General features: G+C 34.1%; 1 protein-coding gene across 1 annotated transcript in view; it reads left to right on the forward strand.

Annotated features, from left to right (window-relative positions):
- The window catches only part of LOC138708216 (uncharacterized), a 429,355-nt gene that overhangs the window by 236,438 nt on the left and 180,039 nt on the right, over positions 1–12,878 (forward strand). The window contains exon 4 of the mRNA XM_069838546.1: positions 9,307–9,447. Within this exon, the coding sequence (XP_069694647.1) occupies positions 9,307–9,447 (141 nt within the window). The remainder of the gene's footprint in view (positions 1–9,306; positions 9,448–12,878) is intronic.

The raw sequence follows: 12,878 nt of genomic DNA on the forward strand, positions 1-12,878 counted from the left end.
ATTTGAGACGTCAGGATATTGATTACACTTTCTTTAATAATGCTATTATTGGTGTCATTGATTGTGATTCTTTTATACATAACACCTACCTTAGAATTCCCGTGAAAGGTTTTCGTGGTCAAAGAATTTTCTTCACTAAATTATTTAAATCCCTTTCTTCAATAGCCAGGTGTATTAAAAGTGCTAATTTGCAAGATCTGATTTGATTTTACTTATGCATGATATATCCTTACTTGTTATTTAATATCTTTTATTATTTGTTAGATATTGCCATTTATTTTGTTGCATTTGGTGAGTGATTAATGTTGACCATTGTATTGATTGTATTTCATCTCACTGCCATTTCTGCCATTCATTCTCATCATCATTTGTTGTTTTGTTTTGTTCTGTATCTTGTGCTAAACTGTAATTGGCCTTGTGCTGTTGTTTTGCACGTTAATATTCGAAATAAATAAACAAATAAAATAAATTATTATTATTATTATTATTATTATTATTATTATTATTATCAGAACACTTACCATTTGTGACATAGATTACAAAATAAAGAAAAGGAGACAGTAGTTAAAAAACATAGTTCACAGAAATAGACTTGTATGAAACTAATTAGATGACTATAAAGGAAACAATACTTAGATAAAACATTTACAAAAGAATATGTTCTATCTATTTATTATAAACCTAATCCCCGTATGAGTAAAACTCTTTACCAGGATATGAAGATAATGTATTATACTTAAAACGAATATAATTGAAGTATTTTCTTTAGTAAAAATTTATTAGTAAGAAGTCAAAATTAAAGTTTTCAAGGTTAACTTGATAACAAAGCAGAGTAAACTAAGAATCAAATGAAGTGAAATGATGTCGGTATCACAAATTCGCAAGATACTTGTTAAAAATATACTGTATGTTACTTAAGGAACCCGGAGGTTCATTGCCGCCCTCACATAAGCCCGCCATCAGTCCCTATCCTGTGCAAAATGAATCCAGTCTCTATCATCATAACCTACCTCCGTCAAATCTATTTTAATATTACCCTCCCATCTACGTCTCGGTCTACCCAAAGGTCTTTTTCCCTCCGGTCTCCCAACTAAGAGTCTATATGCATTTCTAGATTCGCCCATACGTGCTACATGCCCTGCCATTCTCAAACGTCTGGATTTAATGTTCCCAATTATGTCAGGTGAAGAATACAATGCTTGCAGTTCTGTGTTGTGTAACTTTCTCCATTCTCCTGTAACTTCATACCACTTAGCCCCAAATATTTTCCTAAGAACCTTATTCTCAAACACACTTAATCTCTGTTCCTCTCTCAACTTGAGAGTCCAAGTTTCACATCCATACAGAACAACCGGTAATATAACTGTTTTATAAATTCTAACTTTAAGATTTTTTGACAGAAGACTAGATGACAAAAGCTTCTTAACCGAAGGATAAATTTCCAAATATTATATTATCATTTCGTGCAATATTCTGGTCACGAGACATCATCATATAGTTTGTCTTTTCGGGATTTACACACAAACTTGTCGCTTTACTGGCTTGAAGTAAAATTTCCGTGTTTTCCCTTATCGTTTGTGGATTTTCTCGTAACATGCTTGCGTTATCCACATAGACAAGAAGCTGATGTAACTCGTTCAATTTTAAACCCTCTCTGTTATTCTGAACTTTCCTAATGGCATATTATGGAGAGAAGTTAAAAAGTAAAGGTAATAACATATTATTACTAATTTAAATTACATAGTCTAAATATCTCCTAATTCTAATTTGGATATATACGTATAATTTTAAATATAAATAGCGAGACTTCAAAATCATGTCATTGTACATTTTAGTCCATAATTAGAGCTATTTTTTTTTCAGGAATTACGAAGCATTGTGCCATTTAAAATAAAATTAATTATTTCTACTGTAATATTTTTTGTGGAAGGAATTTAATAATATATATTTAAAAATTTGTTCCAATTGAATTTTGTTCTCGATATCGCAATAACTTCACGTAGTGCCAACTGTCCCAGCTTCGGTGCTAGTACGTACGGAATCTTCAACCAGACCGGAAAAAGTAAACAAGACCTACAGTGGCTTGTCCCCCACTCCGCTCAGACCACGTGTATCTCCTCCATCGGGACCTGAACTTCGAAGTCCTGTTATTACTTTAATTTAATTACACATATTGGAAATTAATTATTATAGCATGCATTCACACAGAAATTCATTTTAAAACCTTTAACAAATTCTTTATTACACACACAATATTACATTTGCTTTGTTATAGGCCTAATTTGTTGAATCTAAAAATATTGAATTATTTACAATAAAATTATAAATCTTACATATGAAAATCAATACAGGTCTACATGTATTTCTCCCTCGAACAGCTGATTGCCATGTTGACTAATGACTAATGAAGAGCAGCCAGAGCTAGGAAGTTGGTACCGAAACTGTTAAGTTGTGCGAGCTTGGACTATATCTTCGCCAAATGAAGAGTAGTAACGCAGCTCTAAACGTAAAAAAAAACAGCACAACAAACATGTACAGTCGGATGGTAACCAAATTTATCTTTGTGCCAATGATCCATGGGCGTAGAACAAAAAATCTATAGGCTAAGCAAGTAATATAAAAATACACTAATTTGTCAGATTAGAATATTCGTAAATTTAAATCTAAAACAATTTACGCACGTGTATAAAAGTAACAAACCAAATATACGTATAGTGATATGTCTCTACACTTGTCACAATAGCCTACTTAATAATGTACCTTTTCAGTTTCACAAAAGAAATCTCTCTTCTATGTTCAGAAAATTATTTGTATGCGGAAAATATTCGTTCTACGTTACAAGAAGTGACTATAGCAAATATAAAGTATGTTACAGCAGTAGGCCTATCATCATTTGAACAATACCTTTGTAAATCTAATAGTGCATCTCGTATGTGGCACATCATATTAAACCCATACTTCTTTTCATATTTGCTTTACTTTACTATTGGGACTTCTGCGGATTGCTATATATACTTAAAAGTATATTCTTCCCGCTATCTCTCGGCTTCACTCACTTCCACAATGGCTGTTATAGGTAATTCAATCGTTTGAAAGGATTTTGCAACATAACGATATACATACTGTACATAAATCGAAAAAATAAATTGTATACTTTACTCAGGTTTTGGAGAAGACGGCTTCTCTTCATTGCTGTGTTTTCCATGCAAAGAGAGGCGTTCCGCATAACACAGTGTTTATGAATACTATTCGTTTTATAGATTAAATAATTTTACTATTTGTGACTGATGCAGTCCCTTGTATGACAAATGCTGCTTCCAAAATGCAGGAACGCTATCCTATCCCAGAATGACACATGTGAGAGTTGGCTCATGGTCTTGATCGGGTGGCAGAACAAATTAGGAAACATTTTTCTTATTTAGACGGTTTCGTCTCACATGTGAAAAAAGTGTTTTTAAAGGCGCCTTCTAGGACACTGAAATTTAAAGAATTAGCACCTTTGGCACCCCAGCATAGCTATTGTGACACAGTGGGATTCTTGGTTGAGGGCGCCGTGCACGGCAATCAGATTGTTGAAATCATTAACACATTTGAAACTGAAGCAAGTTCTGATATTAAAATAGCAAAATCGTTATCTCCACAGTCTTATGAACTTTTGCAGTTAATCAGCAACATATTTAAGGATGCGCCTTTAACAATAAAAGCACTGGAATCATCATACGTGGCAATGCCAGAGTCCTTGAAATTTGTGTATAATTAGACACAGAAGTAGAGAACTGTTCTGCTGCTGAAATAGCAAATCATAAAATGAAGATGGTTTTATATAAAAAACCATGGATATGCAACTATTTGCCTATTAGGGACGTCATTCTAAACAATGAAAATACAGGTAGATGTGTGTGACGTTCGTTACTTTCGTTTTGCACCAATCACATCCTGTGATGTGGAACGAAGTTTTTCAAGATATACAGTAAAGTTTGAGTTATAATAGAAGACGTTTTAAGTTTGATACATTAAGAAAATGTATTGTAACCCATTGCAATAGTTATACAAGCATGTAAATCACACATGAAACTAATTATTTAATATGCCAGAGTAGAGTCATTTATTATTTATTTAAAAACTTATATTTACTACAGAACTGTATAGCACAGTACTGACTTCTATACCTGTAGCCTACAGGGTAGGAACTCAACAACGCAAGACACTAGGCCTACTGTCTTTCTCCTCTCCGCTCGCTTTGTATAGTAGAAGTAAAGTCATGTCCGAAGCCTGCTGATGATTCAGTATAATTGTAAAGACATGTCATGCTTGCAATTGAAGGGTTTTTTATAAAAACAGTCCTTGTCAAAAAAGTTAATTTCTCAGGAGACGTAAGAAACTTTCTACAGTCTACATTCACTGCAGTATAAACGAGATATTTAGGACAATGATTCTACAGGTTATGTGACATAATGTGACATGAAATTCGCATTAATTAACGCTTAAATATGACTATTATAAATTAATGAAGATGGGCATGTGTGACAAGGGTCGTTTTGGCTGGAAATTTAAAAATATAAATTAAGATATTCTTCATGCTGAAAAAATCAATTTATTACAAAATTCAAATATTACAGCACCACGGTAATAAATATAGGTAATATTTTATTTTATGTATTTTTTAACAAAATAAACATTAATTTATTACGAAACTCAAATATCACAGCACTACAGTAATAAACATTGGTAATATTTTATTTTAGGTATTTATGAACAAAACAAACATTGTCAAATTTGACAGAATTAATTCACTGTAATATTACAACAGCTAACTTTTCACTCTTGTTTCAAAACGAGTAATAGGCCTATCCAGTAGCATTAAATTTTATAATCTATAATTGTCTTCCCTACTGCTGTTGCCTGAATTATCAATGTCTACATCACCATTAATGTTAGCCCTTCTACTTGTCCAAGAGTTTCAAAACATTGACGACTGCTTGGTCTTAGCAAACAATAAAGTTTTCTCAAATCCTTTATTTTAGAATAATTTATTTTTGCAAGTGCATTATGCATTTGACGAAAAGAGAGCTCTTGAGAAATTGCTGACCTATTACGTATATTAATAAAATTGTGAGGGGTTTAGGTAGATAGGATTTCCGGGGAGATATCTCTGATGGAGTAATGTGACTGCCGAGGTTTAAAATAACTAATATGATTCATGATAAGTAGCTCAATTTCGTCTGGTACAAACTTAGGTCGGTTTTGATGTTTAGCTGTAGAATCTCTAGGTGAAATCTATGCATTCATCAATGATGCTTGTATAGTACGGAGACGCCCTCGTGTTATTTCATGGAAGCCCATGAAGGCATCCACACCTGTGGAGTAACAGTTAGCGCATTTGGCCGCGAAACCAGGTGGCTCGGAATCGATTCGCGGTCGGGGCAAGTTACTTGGTTGAGGTCTTTTCCGGGGTTTTCCCTCAACCCAATATGAGCAAATGCTGGGTAACTTTGGTGCTGGACCCCGGACTTATTTCACCGACATGATCACCTTCATCTCATTCAGACGCTAAATAATCTAAGATGTTGATAAAGCGTCGTAAAATAACCTACTTAAAAATCCATGAAGGCATTTCGACATACTGGAACTTCCCCCTGTATGCAAACGTTGAGATCTCTGCTGCTGAAGGGTTGATATTAAGCTTACGGAACGTCTCTGTTTCATATCTTGTAAAGTAATCATCCCCGATAAATAAGAATCTTGTAAATCTTTCGGTTGTAATGTGTAGAAATTATGAAATAATGCCTCTCGATTTTCCTCGTATACTGTCTCGAAGCAATGATATCTCTTGCATCTAGAAAAAAAAATGTTCCATCTTACTGATTATAATACAATGATATAATTATTAATAATAATATTTCATATCAATTATTTCATTATACTTTACATTTTAATAATTAAGTAATAAACACTTGCTTGTTAAAGTTTATATTACAGAAATTTACTGCTTACCTATAATAAACGCCAATAATTTTTCTTTCCACATGCTTCTCAACATGGTTCGTGTGTTCTTCCTCCGTATTTTTAATCTTTTTATAATATTTTGCTTCTTCTCCATCTTCTGGCATCATCTTGTCTGGAAGCCATTATTCAATATTACAAACAGAAACACTACCAATTACAGGAAGTAATAAACACATCCTGAAAACTGAATTGTTGTGTATTTGAAAGTAATACTGGATTGAAGTAATCTCAATAATCAATTAGAATGTAGCCAAAATTCGAATGACATGGGTTATTTTTATAGAACCGCCGTATCTTCGACAAGCCCTCGCGCTTGACATGGGTTATTTTTATAGAACCACCGTATCTTCGACAAGCCCTCGCGCTTGACATGGGCTGATCTTCATGTAAATGATATATCCAGGCGGTAGAAGAAGTCTCCATCTATTGTATAATATCGAAATCTCATTTTCGAAAAAAAAAAAGTGACAAGGGCTGTTTTTATTTAAAAAAAAAAAACTCAATTCCATGAATATCTGATGCAGAACAATGTGTTGGTGAAGAAGATTTCATCCCCAGAAAAATATGACTGGTTTAAGAATAAAAATGAAGTAACGAACTGAATCATAAATTCAGTTGTATAATTGTGTAGTATTAATATTTTATTTGTTGCACAGTGTATAGTTTCCGTGCATTTTATGACAATACTAAAAAGTTAAGTCGTAATTACAATATGTTGCATTGGACGGTTGGAGACTTCAATTCTTCCCTCACCCTTATGGCAACCCTAGCTCTGACTCGTAAACTTTAACCCTGCATTACTCAGGTGGGGTGTGGTAAACCCCGGTGCGTATATTTCAACGAAAATCTAAGAGATGGAGCTAGTGTGTACTCTGTGAATCTGTATACTTTCAATCACATCCAGAAGAGTTCACTTAAGGAATTAAGTGAACTAAGAATAGTATATTTAATTGCGTTTATCTGATTTCTGAAACTTGCGGAAAAATATATTAGTTATTTAAAATGGGGTTTGTGAAACCCCACCTGAGGAATGGTGAGAATATTTATAACATGAGTAACGCAGGGTTAAACAACGACAAATAGCATTCGGTAGCTTCAACTATTACCGTGGACTGTAGCGCCAAGTTCGGTTGCGCTCTTCGTGTGGATGATTATGTACAGCGCGGACGCATCCCTATATTAATATGCAAAGAATATAGGGTGGAACTTAAAAGCAATAAGATATACGATTTATTATGCTCTTCTTTGCTCTGTACTGCCAGTTTGATCAGTTCGTCGCCATCACCCCGCACGCCGGCAACGTCCTCCCTACTCATGCACATATTTTATCGCATAAAAATCAAATCCCACTTCACACATTTCCCAATATTTCGTGTTCAACTGCGCGTGAAAGCCGACTTCCATAAAATCCCTGAAGAACTTGAACATACTTCCGACCCATTGGACGCGTCCTGCGCCTCCCCACATCCAGGAATTGCATTGCAATCAGTGCACACTGAAATCTGCCCTCATCGGCATCATCTCATTTATTCCATTCCATTACAATGTATTACAATATCCTGTCCCTCTCTGAGGTCAAGTGGTACCGCTAGCGTTCAGCAAATCTGAAGATCTATCTCCTCTCCTTAGAGACTGGCTGTTAAACTACCATCTTCTGTGCACCAACATCCAGTGTCAAAGGTCTTACTTATGTAAGACTACAGAAGCCTTTTGGATGATTATTATTATTATTATTATTATTATTATTATTATTATTATTATTATTATTATTATTATTATATATCTCAAGTAAATAAAAGCAAAAGATGAAGTCTTGTTATACCTAACTGTTGAAAATAAAAAACCCGAGAGGTAGTAGTAGTAGTAGTAGTAGTAGTAGTAGTAGTAGCAGCAGTAGCAGTAGCAGCAGCAGTACTTATTTAACCTAGCAGAGTTAAAGCCATATGGTCTTCTCAACCAGGAGCTATAATAATCAGGAAAACTGCACTGTATTTGGATTAATTTTGTTTGCCCCGTAACAACATAACGAATTAAAACAATTCAACTCATGTACGAGTTAAAATAAATAAATAATTTTATTCTGAGCTAGATGAATATTTATCGCATAGATATTTGAAATATAAACAGCTGATCCATTTATACCCGAATACACTCTTTCTGAAGTCAAAATTGCTACAGAAAAGCAGTAAAAAGTATGTCTCCAGGTATTGATCAAAATCCAGAAGAATGAATACAAGAGGGTGAAAACGTATTATCTAGTGAAAAATATAAGCTTGTACTTGGTATTTTGGAAAAGGACCGTGTACAAGAACAATGGAAAGAGTCCATAATTGTGCCTACCTTTAAGAAGGGGGACAAGTTTAACTGTAATAATTTTTTAGGATTATCACTTTATTGACGTTGTACAATTTTTTTTTCAATATTCTTTTGAAAAAATTAGCATCATATAGGCTATAGATGAAATTATTGGTGATCGTCATTGTGGTTTTAGGCATAATAAATCGAATATTGATCAAGTTATTTTGTATTCGACACATATTGTGAGAAAAATTGGAATGTATGCACCTCACTTATTCATAGATTTCAAAAAGGCATGACTCGATCAAGATAAAAGTTGTATATAATATACTTATTGAATTTGGTTTTACCAAGAATCTAGTTAGATTAATTAATTAATTAATTAAAATGTTTCTCATTATTATTATTATTATTATAATTATTATTATTATTATTATTATTATTATTATTATTATTATTACGTACAGAAAAAACCTTAGGCGTATAGGCCAGTTTCTGTGTGACGCTTTTCCAATTCACTGCGGGCTAAAGCAAGGAGATGCACTATAATCTTTTCTTTTTACTTGAATATGTTATTAGGAAACTCCAGGGAAACAGAGAGAGTTTGGAACTGAATGGGTTACAGCAGTTGCTTATTTATGCATATGACGCAAATATGTTAGGAGATAATCCAATAACTATTATGAAAACACGTGAATTTCACTTGAAGTAAGTAATCAGGTTTGGAAGTAAATCCCGAAAAACAACCAGAACATAGTTCGAACTGGAAATATAAAAATTGGAAAACTATCCTTTGTAATGGTGGAAAAATTCAGATACCTTGGAGCAACAACAACAATAATTAAACATTTCACTCAGGATGAAATTAAACGCAGAATATGGGCAATGCCTGCTATTATTTGGTTGAGAAGATTTTGTCATCCAGTCTGCATTCAAAAAATGGAAGTTATAGAGTAAAAATATCGAATCATTATTTGAGATGTCTTCGTTCTTTTATTACAGATACATCGCCAAGAAAGCCGGAGAGTTCTATAACTTGACGGTTGTAGCTTATCACAAAGGCATCAGCGCTACTATGGACTTCCTCATACGTGTGGCTGAGTATAATCGTTACCCACCAGAGTTCGAGAAACTAAATTATACGTAAGTCTGAAACTACTCTTTTTATGTTAAGTTGGATTGGGACAATGGACTACTTGTTCAACTCTTCCTTTCTAATTTTACAGAGAAATTTACCCTTCTAGATCAGAAGTCGTTGTGCAATGTGTTAAATAGTGAATTATTATTTGTGTGAAAATACATTCATCCTCCAGAGCAACGGGCTGGGCTCTGCTCCGGCTGATATTTAATGTTGAGGGATTTCGACCAGAATATGAAGAAAGTGAAGGAAGGAACGGATCTAGACTTTTATTCTTACTCATACGTAAATTACTCCAGTAAAAACATAATTTTCACGAAAATGGCACATAGACCCTTATTTATTTAAAGTCTTCCATTGGAATCCTTGATGAAGCAACACTCAACCAAACAGGGTTGTCAGTGAAAGTGATGTACACATACATAGTATTTTGCCCAAGGGCAGGTCTTTCACTGCAAACCCAGCGTTTTCCAATCTCTCCTATTTTCTGCCTTATTTTTTATCTTCACATATGATCCATATATCTTAATGTCGTCTGTCATCTGATATCTTCTTCTGCTCCGAAATCTTTCCCCGTTCACCATTCCTTCCACTGCGTTCATCAGTAGGCAGTTTCTTCTCAGACAGTGACCCAACCAATTCCTTTTTTTTTTCTTTCTGATCAGTTTCAACATCATTCTTTCTTCACCCACTCTTTCCAACACAAATTCACTTTTCATTGTGTTTGTCGATTTCACACGCTCCATTCTTCTCGATATCCACATTTCAAATACTGTACTTCTAGTCTCTTCTCTTCACTTCGTCGTAATGTCCTTGTTTCTGCCCCATATATTGCCACACTCCACACAGAGCACTTCACTAGTCTCTTCCTTAGTTCTTTTTCCAGAGGTCCGCAGAAGATGCTCCTTTTTCTATTAGAAGCTTCCTTTGCCATTGCTATCCTTCTTTTGACTTCCTGGCAGCAGTTAATCTTACTGATTATAGTACATCCCAAGTATTTGAAGTTGTCCACTTGTTCTATTTGGACCGGAGGACCAAATGTAAGGGGAATATAATTACCCTATAAATAATAATTGAACAAGATTACCTTCATTTGTTTTTAATCTGTAGCCGTCGACGAGCTTCTTGTACATACATAGAGACTCCAACAGTGTTCTGGCAATATAACGATAGTGAAGAAATTGATGAGACCTCCATTCTAGGCACGCCATAGCAACTCTAATAATAAAACAAAATGGTCTCGCTTCCACTGAAAACATAAAACAGGTGGAGTCATCTATGAAATAACACTGAAAACATAGAAACAAGTGGAAAAATCTATAATGCTCAGATTATTATTATTATTATTATTATTATTATTATTATTATTATTATTATTATTATTATTATTATTATTATTATTATTATTATTATTGCTTTTTATCGATGACATTTGTAAGCCCATCTGTTCCCATTATTTTCTCTTTGCCGATGATTTAAAAATATTTAGGAAAATTAATAGTCTTGCTGATTGTCATTTGCTTCAAAACGATATACATGCCATTCAACGTTGGTGTGATCATAACGGTATGAAAATTAATATTTCTAAAACATGCGTTATCTCTTTCTCTAGGAAGACAACTACATTAAAGTTCAACTATTCGCTATCGAATGCCGTCATAGTCAGGAAGGACTGTATAAAGGATTTCGGTATATATCTTGATTCTAAATTGTACTTTCATGACCATGTTGATCATTTATTTAATCATTCACTAAGAATGCTTGGTCTCATTATGTCTATTACTTATTCCTTTTCCTCTCCTGATACACTACTTACACTATATTATGCTTTACTAAGGTCTAAGTTAGAATATGCATCTGTTGCGTGGAACTCTATTACTTCTACTGATTCAGCTAAACTAGAAAATATCCAAAGAAAATTCATTTCTCTTTGTGCGTTCAGATTTATAACCAACTCCTCTTCCTTAAATTATGAACTATCTAGTAAATATTTTAACTGTACTAGTCTGTATTCGAGACGTCAGGATATTGATTACACTTTCTTTAATAATGCTATTAATGGTGTCATTGATTGTGATTCTTTTATACGTAACACTTACCTTAGAATTCCCGTGAAAAGTTTTCGTGGTCAAAGAATTTTCTTCACTAAATTATTTAAATCACTTTGTCCAATAGCCAGGTGTATTAAAAGTGCTAATTTGCAAGATCTGATTTGATTTTACTTATGCATGATATATCCTTACTTGTTATTTAATATATTTTATTATTTGTTAGATATTGTCATTTATTTTGTTGCATATGGTGAATGGTTAATGTTGACCATTATATTGATTGTATTTCATCTCACTGCCATTTTCTGTCATTCATTCTCATAATCATTTGTTCTGTTTTTTTTTTTATTTTGTGCTAAACTGTAATTGGCTTTGTGCTGTTGTTTTGCACATTAATATTCGAAATAAATAAATAAATTATTATTATTATTATTATTATTATTATTATTATTAATATTATTATGCTTCGAACTGTCATGCGGTGTAGAGGTGTTTGCTCGTAGCTGCGTGGTGACAGTGCTGTAGTTGCGTCAATTGGCCTACATATTGCTATACGGTGAAAATCAGTATGCCGGCAAGCAAGGATACGTGCCCGGCTTGTAGTGCTGCGTTCTTCGGAAGGCAGAAATTCTTGAAGTGTGCGGGGCCTTGTGGTTTTAGATATCATCTTGACTGCATCAATTTGGGAGATGCAGAGTATGACTTATACATGGAGAGAGGCAACTCATCCTATAATTGTGGGCGTTGTATTAGTGCTTTGAAGACGTCGCGTGGTGATGAAACTCCTGTGGGCTCTAAGAAACTAGTTTCTCCTGTGAAAAAAGTTATTTCGCGTACAAGAGAACTGAAGCTACCTTCTCTGCCTTCTGTGGATTCTTTATCTGTGCAGGTAGAGACAGTAAGGTTAAATAGTGTGACCATATTGGATACTGTTAGTGACATATTGGACTATGTTAAAAGTCTACATAATGAAATGTTGGAAATTAAGAAAGAGAATGCGGCACTGAAAATTCAGATGGCCGAAATTTTGGACAAAAGAATTTCCTGTACACATTTGGATCATTCAAATCCGAAAGTAGTTCAGCAGGTTAATGCTAGTTGCATCAGAAAATCATACAGTCAGGTGTTGTCTCAGTCAGCACCTGCGTCATCAATACAAAGTAATCCAGGTGCTGCGAAATCAGCGTCTGCTTCAAATGCTGTGACTATGCAACTTACGGCTAATGAGGTCGAATCCTCTTCACCTCCTACTGACGGTGAGGGATTTCAAGGTGTTGCAAAAAAGCGTAACGTCCATAAATTCACACAGGGTGTGTTAACATCTAGTGCGCTGGAAACAGTTCCAGTTAGAGCTAAAATGAAATCTCTTTTTGTATCTAGATTCA

This window comes from Periplaneta americana, chromosome 10 (assembly GCF_040183065.1).
Source record: "Periplaneta americana isolate PAMFEO1 chromosome 10, P.americana_PAMFEO1_priV1, whole genome shotgun sequence".
In the NCBI taxonomy this organism is placed as follows: Eukaryota; Metazoa; Arthropoda; class Insecta; order Blattodea; family Blattidae; genus Periplaneta; species Periplaneta americana.